The sequence below is a fragment of the Oxyura jamaicensis genome, chromosome 4 (genome assembly GCF_011077185.1).
Source record: "Oxyura jamaicensis isolate SHBP4307 breed ruddy duck chromosome 4, BPBGC_Ojam_1.0, whole genome shotgun sequence".
NCBI classification, from domain to species: domain Eukaryota; kingdom Metazoa; phylum Chordata; class Aves; order Anseriformes; family Anatidae; genus Oxyura; species Oxyura jamaicensis.
In genome coordinates, this window is record NC_048896.1 from 20,049,681 (window position 1) to 20,069,022 (window position 19,342).

Below are 19,342 nucleotides of genomic sequence, written 5' to 3' on the forward strand. Positions count from 1 at the left end.
AAAGGATGAAAGAAAGGATGAAAGAAAGGATGAAAGAAAGAAAAAAAAAGAAAAATCCATCCAACATTAAAGAGCACACCACAGAAAATTATTGCCAACACCGCAAAAACAGAGAGTGCAGTCTGGAATAGGCCAGAGGAATGTGGAAAAACAAGCTAAGAGGTGAAACACAACTGCTCTCCACTCTCCTCTCCCCAGGACATGGAACAGCTGCTCCCACTGGAGGGGCAGGCTCTGGCTGGCTCCTATGGGTTGCCAGCCCCAGGGACTGCTGCACCACCTGCGTACCAATGGGCCAGGTGGTTCAGGTGGTTACATGGCTTAAGGAAGCTTAAGGAGTGAAGCATCACCTCTTTGTCCATCAGGAAGTTATGACTTCCAAGGTATGAATTCTGAGAGTACTCGCCATCGCTCTGGCCTGTGTGTGCTTCCTCAGGGCAGGCACACGTCTGATGGATCACCAACACGCAGAGGAGGCTTTCCTGCCCTTCCCAAGGGCCTCCCAAGAGGTTAAAAGGCTTCCAAGTTTCTAGCTGGGTCTGTGATGCAGCAGTGTTCACCAACAGAGGGCTACCAAATGGTTGCTAAAGTAAATTCCAGAAATATAAAGCCAGAATAATGGAGCATGCCAATAAATCTGCCTCACTCTACATTCTTTGTAGGTGTCAAGAGAGCATCTTCTGGGATTTTACAGATGGTTAAGGCCCTTTTTGGCCAGATCCCTTACTAGTTAGGGTCTTGCTTTAGCTGCTTTGTAAAACTTGATAACCTACACACCAAATCAAACTCTCACATCAGCTAAAACTTAATTTTAGCCATCTACAAAGCAGTGCCAGCTGAACTCATCGAGTAAGGCTCCCTTTGGAGCCATCGCAGAGAAAGAAAGGAGACAGACACCCTCAGAACAAGATTTACCTCACTTGCTATAGTATGGGATAGATCTGAAGGTGCCCATCTGTCTCCCATGAGTATGGAGAGAAGTGGGATGCCTGACTGGAGCACACTATACTGCTTTTACATGGCTATGTCAGGTGAAAATCAACCCTCTTTCATTCATTCTTTCAATACATACTTTCCATCTTTGAGTTGAAGATGGGCCTGGAGTTGAATTCATCCTCCCTGCAGTGAGGTTGACAGCTTCAGAGCCAGACTAAGGAGATGAAATATCCACTTGCATACACTACGACTAGCTTTATCTGGCTGCTCCAGGGTCCCATGGCACTCTTGCTTTACAGCATCTCTTGAAATAGGAAGACGAAGAAAAGACTTGACAGGGTCTTTGGACAAATTTCATGGAATTATTGGAAACAAAATGGTGTGCGCTCATTCTCCCTACAGTTTCCCTTGGGAAATGTCTTACTTGCATCAGGAGCTGCCCTTTCTGTTTGCAGGACAGATGCATTGCTGGGGTGAAGATGTGCAGGAGGAGAAGCATTTTCCAAACCAGTGAAACTTCAGTCCCACATTGCTGCAACAACAAAATGTCTGTGTCGAGCTGCCTGTTTGTACAGCGTATTATGCACAGAGAACAGTAAAAATATCTTGCCCCTGAGATCTTGCAACCTGCATAAACCAAGCAGACAGACACAGGACAAAAAATGGAGAACAGCTGAGAGCAGGGGGAGGTGGGCACGGCTGGATTCGTTGAAGAAGGCGCTTCCCCAAGCGAGGGTCCCACGTGCAAGAGGGGGGTCTTGCTAGAGGAGGACCAGAGCAGTTCTCAGAAGAGTTGAGGTCACTTGAAAGAGAAATGGATGTCACTACGGAATTGTTTCTCCCAGAACCTTCCAATGAGCACGAAAGGGTAGATTGAACAGCTGCTACCATGAAGTGCTCTGGGGTAGCATAGCTGTAATTGATGTCAAGCACAGGATGGAGCAAAAGAAAAACAAAGCAAACCACAAAGCTGATGCTGAAGGACAGACAGACAAAATCAAAGAACAAGAACACAGTTGAGCATGGCCTGGCAGACTCCTTTTCCAAAAGCACCCCAGATCCCCCCAGTCCATCTGCTAATGCGAAGACTCCTCATACCCACTGCAGGGGCTGGTGTAGAGGGATGAGGGAGAAGAAGGGTTAGTATATAACAAGGCTGGTAATAAGAGAATACTTGTTTGTTTTGTACTGTGAAGCACAGAAATGTTTCTCTATTACTCAGATAACAATCACAGAAAAAATAATCACAGCTTTTATACCAACACAACTTTTTCTGATGAAGATGTACCTGTCCAAATGTGCAGTGTTGTAATTTGAAAACAAACAACTAATGCTTTATCCTAACGTGTCGTTTTCCAAACTGCTTCAATAAATCGATGCATTGCACAACATCATTTGAAAGTGAATTAGAGTGTTAACAAATGAGAGGACTAACAAAGCCGTGGTATAGCAGAATTATTACAGAATTATCAAAACAAGGTCAGATGGTGTTTTCAAAAGGAAGTAAACAGGAAGAGTGCGTACCTTGAGAGGAAATTTAAAAGGAAGCATGGAGTCAAATGAGAGCAAATTAGTAACAAGAGAAAAAGAAAATAAATATTCAATTTCACATTCAGTTGGCCAGAGAATAACACATTCAAACAAAATCCCATTTTTAACAAAATAGCTTGAAGTTTGTTTCTACTCATGGCCATAAAACATATTTGATTTCATATAACAAACAGAAATAACTACTTAATCACACTACTTAATTTTTAATTGGGCTCTTATGATTGATACAAGATAGCTGGTATATTGACAAAAAGCCCTGAACAACTTCAGTGCAAAATCTGCTTGCCTAGACCTCCCTTTCCACTCTGAGCTCACGCTACAGGGTACCTCCCAAGCATGGAGCTCAGTCCTTTGCTCACAAGCACAGCAAGCCTCTGCCTTTCCTGCTGGCCTCATTTGGCCAGGAGGCACTCACCTTGGCTGTTGAGACAACACAATAAATAAAAGCATCTGAAGCTCTGCCTTGAGATGCTCTATTCTCTCATCATAGGAACCAGCGGTGGGAGTTTCAGGAACATCAAGTTACCCAGCTCTCATTGCTGTTTTGAAACTCCCACTAAGTCATTCCCATGGCCTTTAATAGGAGTCTCTTCAGACCTGCTGCAAAAGTACGGGTCTAGAAATAAAGCCTCTTAAATGACCAAGCTCTTGTGATAATTTTTAATGAACCCCCTGTCTTTTTCCATCAGCTATTAATTAATCTAGCCTCTTTGTTCCACATGAATAAAAAGCAAAATTAAAACAGTCTCATACAGATTTCAAAGATACTTTTGCTTGGAATGGTGTTACAAATGTGACTGTTTCCTCCCGATTCAATTTGCTGTACACATCTTACATTAAAGCAAATTTAATAATCCGCTTTTGATCCATCAAAAGTGAATTTTCAATACTTTAGCTCACTATGCAGAAAACACAGCAGCCTTTGATAGCAGAACAGAACCACTGGAACAAGTGTTGGTTCCATCATGGGATGAACTAACCACCTGGTTAGTTCTGGCTGCTTTCTGATTCAGCTGAGATGACTCCTATTAAATACAGATTGGAGAGTATAGGGATATATCCTCTGGAATATCCACATAGCATACTCACCAAGGATAGATCTAACTAGTCATTAGATGTCACAGTTGTTCTACACAAAGGCAGCTGAAAGAGCCTTTATCTGCCAGTACAGAAGTGATCTCTCCAGACTGCTTTTCAGCATCTCTCTACAAGTGCTGCACGCTCTCATATAACAAATTTATTCAGACAAAACTCACAATGGAATAATGAAGCCCCTTTTAATGGCAATAGAATAGTATGAAACATTCATATAGTCAATGTATTGTGAATGGCATAACCTTACAAAGATACGGATTCAGGATGGAATACTTGGGAATAGTCCCTTCTACAGAAAAGAAATTTGACATTAGATCAACTTAAACCAACATATCACTCAAAGGAATGGTGTTTCTAGAATTTAAACCAAGGTTTAAATCTCTCTCTCTCTCTCTTTCCTGTAGCAATGCACGTAACTGCCAGGAATCTGTTATCATGAAAGATAAAAAAATACCCAGATAATATCTTCTAATGAGGGCCATGAATTAATGTTGACCTAACAACTTCTGAAGGACAGATAAAATAAATAGGTTTACTGCTGTCTCTGTTTTTTGTAGGTATTTACAAGGCACTTTTCATAATAATATTAGAAAAATAGAGTATGTCCCACTCGTTATGTAAGGTTATATAAGGCTGAGCATGTCAGAGTCACATGAGAGCTTAACAAAAATCCTATGCACTGTTATTTGCTGTCAATAAACAGACATAGCGGAAACTGTGCAATGCCTACAGCTTTCCATGTGATGTCCCAGTGCTTATTTCCCGGTCCTTTATATTAGGCACACACATGGTCAACAGCAATTTAAATGTTATCATTACCCATCACTTTTAACAGCAAGCAGAGAGGCAAATTTTCATTACAGAATTTGGGAATAAAGCAGAGACTGTGCATATAAACAGGAAGAGGAGGCTGGCAGCTGTAGCAGGACAGTGAGACAGCACACTGAAACACTGAGAACTGTGACGTGGGATCATAACCAGGCAAAAATATCACATGTATGTATACACATCTGTCAGCTACATATGGTACCTACCTGCTGCTATCAAGACTTCTAAAACATATGAATGATGTGCATCAAATGATGACAGGCATCTATCTGCCAGCATCTCTGAAAAACCTGGACCTCTCTGCGGTCATTAGCAGATTTGAACGTGCAATGACTGTGAGCTTAAAGGATCATTATTAGATTATGACAGGCAAAATCATGATCCTTTCCATGAAACTTCCATGAGGTTTTGCCACTTCTTTCACTCTTAGACTAGGAAAACCTGGTAAATTTTGAATGATATAAGTCTTGCAAAAGGTACACAAATATGGAAATTACTAAGGTGTATTTTGAATATAAGTGCTTAGTCAGAAAATATCTGTCTCTCTTGATTTAATTAGCAACCTTGTTAAAGGGAAAAACTGCATTCTGTTTGTACTAAACAGGCATTTTAATAATTAAAATAGCTGTAAACTGGATTTTAAAATATTTTCATGCAAAATATAGTGTTCCATCACTAAGAAACTAGATAATTTTACTGCTTACCACAGGCACATCACCTAAGTATTTTAACAGTGCATAGGTAGGAACATATATATATTACTAAAAAAATATTTGAGGTATGCATTGTTCAAATAGAGAGAACTTTACTATTCTCTGGTGGTTTTCAAAATGCTTCTTTGAAAAAGAAATGCAATTCTACAATGGCTAATAGCAGCGCTCTCTGTTAAAATAGAACTAATACGAAGCATGTTTTACTGAAGCCTTATTCAGAAAGACTGCCTTCTTGAATGAAAAAAAATCTTTATAGAAACTGGCAATGCTTGTTAGACCTTATTGACTATGAACACAGGGACAATGGATTAGACCAGATATAAATAACAATACACACACAGGATACACACCATAACTGCTAGAGGCGCACACATGGAGACCTGGACATATAAAACATGGTGGTAAGCAAATTACTAATAGATGAAAAGATAGTTCAAGAACAAAATTAGAGAAATGAGGGACAAAAAAAGTAGGCAAAAATAGCAGAAGCTGTAGCAGGAGTGAAGGTGTTTTAAAGTGCTGTTGCATGTGGCTTTTAAAAATAAATAATTCAGATTTTGCAAAGCATAATATGTTATATGCACAAAGGAGATGACCGTAAAATGAGATATGCAGCAAAAACACGGTAGCCCTCCAAGCATTGCTGAATACAGAAAACCCCATGCATTTTACAGCCTCTACATGGTGTATATAAGTTTGGCAGCAATGCATAAGTGGCATTATAAGGCAATGACACTCAATTTTGAGGTGAATATTAGCGAACATTGGATTGATGATGAAGCTTAGCATTGAATGGGATGTCAAAACAAAAAACTGGAATTGAAAAGAAATTTGAAAATGTAACATATATGCACCATGGCATCAGAAAACGACCATAAAATGCAAAAAGGTGATGGAATGATATGGAACAAACCTTGGAGAAATATCGCATCCTTGCTGCATAAAGGCACCCAGGGAAAACCAAAGGCTGTTAAATATTCCAAACTCATTTGGAGGGTCAGGAGGATTCTGAGGGTCACGTGGCTCTTCTGTGCAGTCTTCCAAGTGCCATTCATAAGGACTGAATCTGCTGACTAGGAAAAGAACTACGCTGACGCCAATGTAAGCAAAGACTATACACATCCAAATTTCATAAGCCAAAGGATCCAGGAAAGAGAATACGCCCGGTTTAGATTTCTGAGGCTTCTTGATCATGATGGAGATTCCCAGGCTCATAAAGGGCTTGGAAAAGTCTATGACTTCTTCTCGCACCAATGTTATAGTGAGGGGGGCAACGGCTATATCTGCTCTCTGAAAAGGGAAAACAAAGCCAAGTTAGTTACAAAACAGTTGCAACATGATCACAGTCTAGAGTCTGAGGTTAATGAATCAGATGATGAATTACAAGAGTGAGTAGGAAACATATTCTTTGCAGCCCATTTTGCAGTGATTGAAATTGTTTTAGGACTACATGGACAGAAATTTTTTAATAAGAAAAAATACAACCATGTCTGTGCAAGGGCCTCAAGACAGAGGGAGATACATACCAACATGTATTTCTGTTTCTGTTAAGTTAATTGGTAAATAAACACTACTTTCACTGGACTATTAAACTACAATTAAAGCTATATTTTCCGGGATAACATATAGAGTCAATGTAACTTGCATATAGAATGTAATTTCAAGTCCAGATCAGTAATGAACTGTATTTAACGTACTTAAATAATAGGAAAAAACAAACAAACAAACAAAAAAAAAACCACAATGAAACAACAAATGATTTTGTTCGGTGTTTCAAGTTCAAGTGGATTATTGATGGCCTTTAGATCTCATTTTTAGTCATTAAAAAGTTGTTAGATGTTCTTAATTTTTAATTCCATGAAGGGGAGCTATTAGGGGAGAAGGGGAATAATTCTTTGGCTAGTTTGTGAGCATGCCCTTTTCCCTTCTACATGGGTTTGTCCTTGTATGCCTGATAGACACACTGTGATGGCAAGCACTTGCTTGACTCCTATGTCATTTTGTAGTAATAGCCTGTATCCATATCCCTGTCTTGAGAACATGGGGCAAATTATGGGTTTGTTATATTTGGATGTTCTCTTTTTCATTCTTAAAGCAAGTTCTTGCCTTACTGATTAGTCCAGGGTCCTTAAAGGAACCTGAGAGAAGTGATTAGTCATTGAATTTCAGCTGGATTTGGGCACTACCCCTTATATATTCCTCTGGAACTCCATTGCAATAAGGAATAGATGATGGAAGACTAGTGGGGAGACAGGGACCAGACAGTTCATCCTTTCTGAGGTCACTGAAGAACAGTAATACAGATCTGTGAGTCCTTGAGAAGTAAATAGCCTGGATTATCTGAGCAAAATGCGAAACAGTAGTTTTGAGTATAATCTATGCCATTTTAATATACAAAACCTCAACTCTATAGATCTGTAACATAGACCATGCTCTGAGGATGGGTCATATGGAAGCACAATCTCATCTCATTGCATCTACCATTTACCAGTGTGTTGGTATTTGCAATGAGGCAATACCTGGAACCCCTTCCTTTCAATCCTTACATCTCTGCTGGATTCCGAGGGAGGGTAAGAATGAGAAGTAAAAAAAGAATAAAAAAATGCTTAGTTACTTGATTAGAAATAGCATTCCAGAATAGATTTTCAACATATTTAATTATCATTGTATTTTAATACCAGAAGGATTCAAGTCATAACCTGATAACCTAACCTTGATTCAGCGAAGTACGCAAGCTGATGTCAGCAATTAGAGGGGACTAGGATTTTTTTTTGTTTTTGTTTTTGTTTTTGTTTTTTAAAAGTCTTTTTGCATGTTAAGAAAATGGTTTAATTATCCTGACTCTACATACCTTTTTTTTTTTTTTTTTGTAATTTTCTCTCTTTTTTAAGCAGTCTATAACTATTCATGACATTGGTCCTTTTCAAGATGGCTTTTCATTCATAATTAAGAATTTCAGAAAGAAAAAGTGATTCTTAGGGGAAGTTTAACTTACCAATAACTAAACCATTATGCACCTTTTAAATCAGTGTTCTGTATCTAACTAGTAAGTATGTATCTGACAGAAAATTAAAATCTTATTAAGTAGAAGTTTGACTAAAAGTGAATAGGAAACATTAAGAAATGATGAAAATCTGTGCCATAAAATAATTGAATATGCCTTTATGTAAATCTGATGGTGATGTTTGTGACTTTCATTCATATCTGATTGTCTGATCTTCCTACTAAGTTTTTTGTTTGTTTGTTTGCTTATTTATTTATTTGTTTAAGTTCAATAAGCAGCAATGGCAAGGGCTTCTTGGAAAGTTAACCTCAGCCTCACTACCCTGTACCAGTTGGTGCCGCAGAGTACCTGGGCAGTCATGCCCAAGGCACGTTCTCAATGCTGCAAGGCTGGGGCTGACGGCAGCCCTGCCTGCCTTCTCTGTCTGCACACAACCTCCAGACTTGCTCCAGCCTCTCAGGAATGTCTCCTAACAGTTTGCACTTGTGTGTACAACCAAGAGGTTTGGTACAGTTTCAGTGCTTGGAATAATCAAACCATGTCTGCGTACTTAAGGAAGCCATCTGAAAAACACAGCCCATGGTGAACATCACTACAGCCCCCCTCAGCTCCTTTAGACATTCATGCATACCAGGACACTGCCTTTCCCCTCGAGTGAATGATTTCCTTGAGGAGAAAACTCTCCACCTGATCTTGCTGCAAAAATCTAGTTAACTTAGCGTTCATCTAGAAACTGAAAGTGCTGGTTGCTGGTGAATGGCTGGGTGTTTACTGGCTTTGCAGATGAATGTGTTAATTGTCTAAGTATTAGGGAGACTTGGGGGCACATGGGTAGAGTGTGGTAAAGGGACTGGATGGTCCTGGAAGTTGCTCACTGACGAATTCCCCCCAGATGTATATTTGTCTTTTAGGCACTGCTACCATTAAACTAACTACCATTAAATGTTAAATGCCTGCAGTCAGTTAGGTATGACATGCACACAGAACACCAGTTTTAAATGCAGAGTCCGCTGCTGGCTGAAGACTAAGCACTTTGACCATGGCTAACTGTGTTTGGTGTTGAACTAATGAGGTGCTTACAAATTAATCCCTTTTAGAGCAAGCTGAATGAATCAGGACCCATGCAGAGGCTTGGCAATGACTCCACAAGAAGTGGAGCTGAGGTGGGAGGCGGCAGCCCCACCACCTGTCCTCATGCACATGGACAGCCAGCCTGTCGAGGCAGGAAGAGGCTGGATCAGCTATAAGCATGTTTACTTTTTGTAGTATTTTCCTGGACTTGGAGAAATTTAATACTCCCAAAGTAATATTTTAATTACCAAAGTAGACACAGTGGAGCTCTTCCTAAGTGCTGATGCAGCATGCAATAAAGCCTCCATCATGAGCAGCTGAGCTCATGTGGGATGTTCCTGCGGGGTCTTTCAGAGGATGAAGCTGATGCTCTGTTTAGCACTGACAAATCAGTTTTTAAATGTCCAATTGCTACCATGTTCTCATTTCTCATTCGTATCGTACGGCATGCGTTTCTTTGTAAATGATTTTAAGTTGCATTTTAATATTACTAGGGATAGAAACATTTATTTTTCTGAAACACTTCAGTCTTCCTGCATTCCTACCATATTTGATGGGCCTTCTACATATTGGGAACACTAATAAACATCCTTGGGTCTTAAATGAATATGCTGGCAATTGTTTCAGCAAAGGGAATAAGAATGAATTCGGACATAGGGTCTCAGAAAACCATCAACAACATGGGCACTGAAAGTGGCCCAGGAAAAAGCCAGCACCTGAGCCCCATTCCCTACCACCTCCTGGAGTATTAGCTACACTGGAGAGGTTAAAATCAGACCACTCTTTGCTTATTTATTTAGATATATAATAATTGAAATGGAGAGAGCTTATGGAAAGCTCTAAGCACCCTAATGGATCATTAATAATTGCAGCATGGTTGTGAATCTCTCTTCTTGTTATGGCTCCAGATAACCTGAACCCACTAAATTGAACTAGATTAAAAAAAAAATAAAATCACACAACACAACCACAAAGATGCCGTTCCCTGTGCAGAGTTGTAGGGGTGGCAGTTAAGAACCTCAACAACTAAGCTTTGCTAATCACTCATGACTAATGGTGTTTCAAACATCATATTCACTGCATTTAAGCCGGGCGAGAAATGTCATGGATTCCTCTGAGGCTCATTTTCTCTCTGCCTACCAGTGTGGGAAGACGGATTTAGGGAGGACATGTAGCACAGAAGCGCTGCCCACTCTGTTCAAAGCTGACCCCAGGCGGCTGCAAATCTCAAGACTCTTAAGAGGAGGGGAAAAAAAAAAGTAAATGGAAATATCCCTCTGCATGGAGAAAGAAAAATGATAAGATGTTCCACCTCTGTAATCCAAAAGGAGGGATGGAATTCTTCTACTTACAGACCTAAAGATGAGCCTTACTATCTTCAAAGACACGCAGTAGAGGTAGCAAGAGATACCAGCTAGGCTCCTGCTGGTATGTGCTTTCTAGTTGTTCATGTCTGCAGGGCTGAAGAATTTCTTTGCTAGTGCATCACTTTCCAAGAAGTGAGTCTGGGCTACGGTCACTCTGCAAGAGGTTTGTGCTACGGGGTGCCCCTCAGCACCTATGTTCAGACAAGCAGAGGGACACTGTGCCAGCTGCTGACTGCCTGATTTCCATCAGGAGCCAGACCTCCAGGCACCTGAAAAGCACTGAATGCAGGCACACAGTGGCATCAAAGAGACCACGTTGGGGGTGACAACTGACTCTGAGCAGTGTAGGACTCATATGGGAACTCTGAGGTCTTCAGGTGCCAGGACGGGGTGTCAGACAGAGCAATACATCACTTGCAGTGCCTGCTGGTGAAAGCTACCTTGAGAATGGAGTCCACTATACCCAGGGATATCAGGGTGTGTTGAGGGGCCAGGTCATGAGGGTCCTGTGCTTTTAACACTTATTTAGAAACAACAGGTGAAATTGGAGCAGCAACAAGCCACATTGAAGTATTACTGTGTATTAGCTGGGTAACAGAAAAAATGATTATGGTATTAAAACTGCAGTTGGCCTCATCTGCTGTTAAGTACCTTCCTTGTCCAAAGGATGCCCACAGTTTGTTCCAAGATACTACTGTTGTTTTTGGCAAATGGAGAAAAGCAGCACACGTCTGCTTTTTCATCTCATACCTCCCGCTCAGGGTGCACGGTGGCTAAAGCCTGGTAGCGCCACTGGTGTGATACCTCCTAGTGCCTTTCATTGTTTGTACCTGGCCTTTGCTACTGCCTGAACCAGCGGCAAGGGGTGGGTGGAGGGCTTCTCCTACCTGCTGTGCAGGGAATGCTGCCATCGACTGAGAGCATGAGGGAATGTTTCTGAGGAGTGGAATTAGTCTTCCTCTCAGCTACTACTCAAAAGCTGTCCACATAGACTTTTTGCTTCTGCTTTGAGGGCTGTGGTGGCTGGTCAGCCCGTTCAGGGCAAGGAGATGTGTAGATGGCCTCGCTCTGACCAACTGTGGAGGCTGCACGCAGCTGGGGGACTGCCTTCCCTTTACACCCCTACTTCATTCCTTCACAATGTTTTACATATTCTGAGGTTTTTGTAAAGGCCTTTTTGTACCTGAGGAGAGTTTTAAAGGCTATAAGGTCTGTCTGCTCTTTCCACTCCCAGAGCACTTGTAGTTACAATTAAGATACGTGTTAAACCTACTGCCAATTAGCCTCAGCGATGTGAAAAGCATCAGGACTGTGGAGGGAAGACTTTCCCTGTCTGCACACTGAAGTAAGAGCAGCAGCATAGTTTGAGAGGGGAAGAAGCAATAAAAGCTTGTAGAAAGAGGCTTACCCTGCAGAGGAAAGCAGCCCATTGTCTGGAGCTCAGCAGCGGCAGGCACAAAGCCCTGCACACGCCTCTGCCTGCTCCTCAGTGCTGGCGGCAGGCAGGTCGTTAGCGGGTGGATCACGGGAGGGGAGGGCTTGCCATGCTGCTGAGGTTTAAATAGTGATTCACTCGTGCAAACTGCGGAGAGTTTAACTGCTTTAATTACACAGAAGGCAGGTGGCTTTCTGATCAGTCCCCAGTCCTTGTGCGAGCTGCACCGAGATGCATCGGTATGGGCTAGCTTCCCTATTTCATCTCAGGATATTAGAAGGAGCATAAATCAATTTATTTATTAATAACATGGCTCATGCGTAAGTCAAGTTTTAGGCTTGCACAGCAGTGAGAAAAAGTGGCACCCTGGTTATGCAGAAGCATGATCTTGGTGATGACTGCAACGAGGAACCACTTTTCACCAGGAATGTCTAAAATGAAAGAAATTACTGATCTGGAAACATAAGTGTTTGGTAAACTTATTCTGATATTTCTAAGTCTCAGTTACGAATGAAAAATACTCTTCTAAATAGAAATGCGCAGAAAAAAAGCTCTAACTACTTGCTTTGTTACTGTTAAAAGTTTCCACTGTGTTTTAGAAATTTCTCGGAGTTTGAAATTTCTCTTAGTTTTTGCAGTGTCCAGAGGCTGCAAGGACCAGGCTGCACAGCATCCTACAGAAAGCAAGAGTGACAGTAGAAAAGAACTGGCACACACTAAATGTTAGTTACAGTTAATGAGGGTATTGGCACTAAAATGCCATGCCATTCACTTCCTGTGACTGCTAAAAGCAGTTTTAGAGAAGTGTTGCATGCATGTGGCTATGCAAAAAAGGGCACGGCATTAAAAAAGGATTGGTAAAACTTCCCAGCAGCACCAGGCAGTGGTTACAAGCCCGTTAGGCCAGGAATATGCTGCATTTAATGTAGGAAACACTTGAGACAAATGCAGTCTAGAAGATTGTGTTTGCTGCCACAGCTTGGTTCAGTTGCTGGAAAACTGGTACCAAAACCAATCAGGCCCCTTTTATTCCCCCACGTCTGTCTTCCACACATGCTAATAAAGGCATTTAAATCTAATCTCCCTCTTGTCTTCCCGAAATGGAATCCGGAGGAGCCAAATATGACAGTCATTTTGCAGGCAAGGCTCACAGGGGCATTAGGGGAAATGTATAGTTTTAGTTCCCTAATAGAGTTTTGAGCCCCTGAGAGATAAAGAAAAGTCAGCACGTAAATGAAGCACTTGTTCCAAATAATTAGCACTTCTAGAGCATTTTTCATCTCCAAAGGGCTTTGTGCACATCCTTGTGAGTTGTGTACATAGCCCCCTCTCAACAGCTGGAGAAAGAGGCCATGGTGTTGGGAAACAGGGCTGGAAAAAGGGCTGGGGAGCTCTGTGCTGAGTTCAGGGGCTGTTTCCCTGCTTACAGAAAGCCAGGTGGATCTCTGCGCAGCTCAGTAGGATGGGGAGCTAGCTCAGCAGTGCCAAGCTGCAAGCATTAACCTGGGCCTCCAGACAAGCCTCGAGGGACACATCTGACCTTTGAATAATTGAGCCTACAGTTAAGAGGCTGGGTAACCAAGCTCACAGTGTGCAGAGGGGAGCTGTTGGGGGCCAGGGAGGGAAACGTTCCTCAATTTTTCATTAATCAGAAAACACAGATGAAAACTCTGGGCCAGGATACAAAAGAACAGACCTTTTTGCGGGGAAAATGTCAATGTCAGGGGTGTTTTAAGGAGGATGGTGCCCGTGAGGTTGTACTTTGCTGGTGTGGAAAGGTCACAAGTGGGGCTGGGTCGAGAAGTGGCTTGGGCTCAATCTGATGCTATAGAGGCAGAGATTCCTGAGTGAAGCTCATCCCAAATGGCTGTGGAAAAGGCAGCTGCTGCCAGCCTGCTTATCCAAGCATAGGCTGGGCTGAAATAGAAACATGGCTCAGGTCTGTGAGCCCTTAATACAGATGGATCCTGCATCATTCAGCAGCTGCACAGCTTAATCCTACTTGGCTCACATCATGGAGGCAGTGGCCTGTACCGTACCTTTCCTTCTCTGGCATAGATGGTCCCTGCACCCTGGCTTCTAGTAGTAATTTCAGATTTTCTTTGCTAACTTTTATTTTATTTTATTTTATTTTATTTTTGGTGTATCATTTGACTTTTCTTTTAAGTGAATATACTGTTTCATTGCTTGTCACTTGCAAATATATCAAAAGGACCCAATTACAACTAATACACTTGATATTTCTTGAACCACACACTGGAAAACTGAGGAATTACGTATTCATTGCAATGCAATTGTGCTCAAAACTAAACTAAACCTTCCCTTCAGAAGTTCTCAACATACTTGTCTTCTCTAAGAGAGGTAACACTTTTCCCAAATCACAGAACTGAGGCAGTGGATGTTCAAAAGATTTGCATAATGTGAAACCTCAATGCAAAAGGAAAGTGAAGATACAACCCAGGGTTCCAGACCCTGTTTACTTTCATTGGGAGATTTCCCCCCCTCCCCTTAGTACAACACCACAAAACCATTGTTGCTTGTATAAAATCTTTTGAAGTTGAATAGGCTACGAAGTATATAACAAGGGATTAGGACTGACTGCTCCAGAGAAAAAAAAACTTTTTGAAAATCCAGTAACTACTTTTAAAAAAGACTGATTTGAAAAGGGCTATGTCACCACATATTTTGCAAGAGATGATGATATGATATTATCACAGAGGAATTTTGAGGTGACTTTTAGAAACTACACTCAGCAAGGGAACAAAAGGAGGCAATGGAGACATCACTTCTGCTCAGATATTTTTAATAAAGGAAAGCTTGTTAAAAATAAACCGTAAAGATTGGGTGGAATCACAAGTCACCTCCTTAGCATTTTGGGGGAAAGAAAAAGCAAAGATGACATATCAGCTTGTAAAGTCTTTTCTGCAAAGACGACTTTCTCCACCTTCCACCTGGTTTATTGTATTAGCAGTCCAAAATTTGCATTTCCAAAGAAGTTTCTAAAATGGCAGTTCCAGACTGCTTTTGCTGTTTTTATTCTTACTAAAGAAAGCAATGTACACCTGATAAAGAAATATAAACAGGAATGTAATGATTTAGACTTTTTTTTCTTTTTTTTTTTTTTCCCTTTTTTTTTTTTTTTTTTTTTTTTTTTTGTCTGACAGTTCATTTTCAAAGATAAATCCAGGGTTTAAAGATAAAAAGTTGTGGGTGATGTCAGGCCTGCATTGCTTCCTATCCTGAAAAGCAAGCATGGGGCTAACTGAGCCTTTAATCAAACACAATCTGACATTAGTGATCCAGTGAGGCTCAGCATCGTAGGATCAGACCTTTAATAGCAGGGGCAGCCCTCATCACTTACAGGACTGAGAGAGAAAAAGGAGACGTCACAAATAAAAAAATAAAAAAACAAAAAAAACAGCACGTGAAGGGCAAACTGGAAAATCTGCTGTAGATAAGGAATTTGAAATTTGCCCAATGCTACTTCTCAGCATTTTTTGGATTCTGATTTGGAGAACAGTGACAAAATGTGACACTTTCCTACAAAGAAATGGTTAGAAAACTGTGCTTTAAAAATAGCATTACAAAGAAATATCTAGAATTTTAAATGTGGGATTCAAACAGATGACCTTTATTTTGCAGTTTATTAACTTTGAGCATAACTTTTTATAATAAAGAACATGAAAATGAAAGTTAAGAAAAACTTACCCCATAGACCAGTTCACCCACCATGCCATTCCATATCTTAGTCTCAGGATCCCTAGCTCCATATTTCCCATCTCCAACAATTGACAGTTTGTATTTTATTCCAACATGTTTTGCTATTTCAGAAGCTAAATCTACACAATATCCTTCATATCTCTCATTCCCTTCTAGTTGTTCATGGTTTTTCTTATACATTACATATGGTGATTCCTTTGAAACAAAAGTAAAGATCAAAAGTCTATGAATGTAAAATACAGCTTTAAAACACACAAAATGAAAGCTGTTTTTATCCTTATTTCATATAACTGGCAAGTATTTACAATATTTCTCTACTTTGGTACAGAGATCAGGAAGACAGACTTTTGCAGGTTGAAAATCCTTGGCATGGTCCTACAGTCACACTTACTATAGATTTTATTCCTACTATGGACCCATTGAAGACAACAGGACTATTCAACTTTAACAGTTACATTATTGTCTGTAAGATTAGGCCTAATTGTTACATTATTAGATAGTCGATTAGCATCACTGCAGTAATAATTCAGTTTTTAGTGTTTAAAGAACTGACATACCCAACATCTGCAGCATCAAAATAATTTGCTAAGTCCCCCATGGCCTAGAATGGGGCACTGATGGGAATATTTTCAAAGCAGCCTAAGGTAAGCTAGGCTAAAATCCTTGGCAGTGATTTTTGTCACTAAATTCCCTTAGCCTTCTTGGAAAATTCTGGATGAAATGCTGATTATATCTCACTAAATTCACAGGAGTACAAAATACAGTGCTTCAGGAAATAGCATAAAATTGGCTCATGCTTAGAAGAATCGTAACAGGCGTAAAAGTCACAAATAATGCTGCACAGAACACATTTGGTAGAGGCACTGGGACTGACAGAGGTGCTCCTGTTTACGAGAGACAGAAAGAGCATTACTCCTTTGGAAGTGCATGGGTATAGACAGCTTTACTCCCAGTGCTAGAGCATTTCCAGTTCTCTACAGGCTTGCTTGTGCCACCCTTCCTCAGTCCACAGGGTTTGAGTTTACAGAAGCTGTACCTGAGTGAGGGGTGCAAGATGTGACCCTAGAGCAGGAAGACCAGACCCTGCAATAATCATTTACGTACATGCACAACTTCACTTATGTGAGGCATTTGACTGAGTTCAAGTGTCTGAGAAGCAGGGAAGTACACTGCTGAGCTCAGTGGGACTCCCGTGAGTAAAGTCACTGATACTCATAGAAGCTTACACCATCAAGCCCTAAGCACCTATCTTGAAGACACCAAACTTTTCAGTCACTTGAAGTCATTTAGCATTCAACATTTGCCTCCTGGCAAGGTGTCTAACACATCTCAGGAGCCCTGCCTCTTATTTCCTAAACACAAACACACTAAGAACATGAAACTTACCAAGATGGTAGTGACTACTATAGTTCTGTTCTCCACAGATGAAGTGTCATTAGAGGGCAGCTGATCTAATGCTGGCACAAATCTTTCATATTCATTCCAATAACCAGCCTATAAAAAGGGCAATTGTTAATCTTATTACATATTTTTACAAGGACTCTGGTGCATTAATTTATAACAAAAACTGTCAAAATATATGATTTTGTAACATTTATGCAGGGCTACATGAACTTTAATAAATACGAGCTGAATCTAAGTGAAACTACATATTAAATTCTCACTATCTACATTCACATTGTTATGGTGCCTGTAAATAAATTCCTCTCCACAGCATAAGGATTAACTATAGACAAGAAAATAAACTCCATAGCACTTTGAGTAAAATTATTTGATTTTGAAATGTTTATCTATATTCTGCTGCAGTTCAGACAGTGCATACAGTACCTGTAGATGTGTCTGAACTAACTTGCGGGTAGATGCACAGCTGCTGCTAGCAATGCAGGCACAGTAGCTTAATCTTTGAGGTGGGTTACAAAACCCTTGGTGAGTATGAGGTGACTGTCATCTGGCTTGTGCTGACCTTCATAGTGCTGTGGCTACATTGCTATGCTATTACACTGGTTTTTATATTTCTGCACAATACAGCAGTAACACTTATGTCTGCACTGTAAACCTTGCTGAATGGCTGGGCCATGTCCGGTGGTATTTTGTTATCATGTATGTGCAGAATTGTTTAAGGAGTCTCACTGGTGACTAAACAGGTTAGGTATATGTAGACATCAGGTGTCTATCATCAGAACTTATCTGTCTCATATACTCAGACTCATCTCTTGATACTCCTGAGAGCTTGCCTACCTAATTATTTTTGAAAATTTGCCCTAAATTGCTTTTGTAACAGGGACCTAGCCAATCATGCCACTTAGGATCTATACTTTATTTAGGAGACAAGAACAAGTAGTGAAAATCCTAATTAAAACTCAAATTATTTTCTATTAATTTCAGAAGGTTTCTAAAATACACTTACTCCACCTTCTCTAATTGCTCTGACACCTGTTATGGAGAGGAAGGGAAAGATGGAGAGGAGTTTAGGAGATTGGGCTGAGCACAGGGACATGACAACAGGTAGCATGTTCAGCAGTGGAAAAGCTCCACGTGGCTTCTAATGGAAGAAGTGGAGCTGGAAGTTGAAATGGAAATCTATGAAGATATTAAGCGGGATGAGTGATTTGGTTCAGGAACAAAATAGAACAAGGTTCCTGGAGGACAGAAAGAAGGTAGGGATTCCTCTGGGTCCTGTTTTTACAGAGGCTGCATAGTATTTTTGAGTTCCATTAGTTTGTTGGAATAAATATTTCTGAAGGTATGGAATTTAAATGCATATCATGAAACTCACCTTCCTTGATCCAGCAGCCTTCATTTCATACACATCAATTGTGTAATTTGTTCTCCGCCCATAGGTGTCGAACTGGATGTTCCCTGTCATTCCTTGAACCTGCACCTTAAGGCAATAAACAGAAAAAAACAAACAACAAAACACTTTAATAACAGAATCACTCTATTTTTTTCCCCCGTTAAATTTTACAAGAACTCACTAGCTCTAGCACAATTTTTACCTATATGAGAGACTTGTAGCAGTTCTGACACAACCAGTCGTATTCGTTGTAATAAAAAAGACTCAATTCTCTCAGTTTCAGCTGTACATATTCTTTGTTAGTTATACTCAGCTGGTGACTCACTACTGCAGAGTGAGCTGCATTTAAGTGTAAGTGAAATTAGCCCTGCATGTATGTTAAATGTAAGAAAGACTGATTCTGCAATGCTTAGTCACACTGGGTTCGTGGAGTATCAGTGATGCACCTGCAACAATTCAATGCCATTAAACCCCTCACAGTATGGCACAGAGTGATTTGTGATACAGACAAGAATCTCATATTGTTGCTTATTCTGGGAAGTGCTTTATTTTTAAGATCAGGCCCAGCATAGGAGAAAGGAATTGATGCGGCTGCACGGGGATGGGCTGGGCATCGGTCAGTGGGTGGTGAGCAATTGCATTGTGCATCACTTATTTTGTACACACTATTATTATTATTATTATTATTTCCTATCTTAATAAACTGTATTTATCTCAACTCACAGGCTTCACTTTCCCGTTTCTCTCCCCCATCCCAGAGAGGGAGGGGGGGAAGGTGAGCGAACGGCTGTGTGGTGTTTAGCTGTCGGCTGGGTTAAACCACAACAG

The 19,342-nt window shown here is 40.7% G+C and overlaps 1 protein-coding gene across 5 annotated transcripts in view; it reads right to left on the bottom strand.

The window, feature by feature from the left end:
- Positions 1-19,342, bottom strand: part of GRIA3 (glutamate ionotropic receptor AMPA type subunit 3) — a 149,540-nt gene that overhangs the window by 33,396 nt on the left and 96,802 nt on the right. For all 5 annotated transcript variants that reach the window (XR_004750109.1, XM_035323693.1, XM_035323694.1 and 2 more), the window contains exons 8-11: positions 18,497-18,601; positions 17,107-17,214; positions 15,709-15,915; positions 6,037-6,413 (exon numbers count right to left, since the gene is read on the bottom strand). Coding sequence is in view for 4 of the 5 variants with exons in the window: in XM_035323693.1 (XP_035179584.1) it covers positions 6,037-6,413; positions 15,709-15,915; positions 17,107-17,214; positions 18,497-18,601 (797 nt within the window). In the remaining variant the exon portion in view is untranslated. The remainder of the gene's footprint in view (positions 1-6,036; positions 6,414-15,708; positions 15,916-17,106; positions 17,215-18,496; positions 18,602-19,342) is intronic.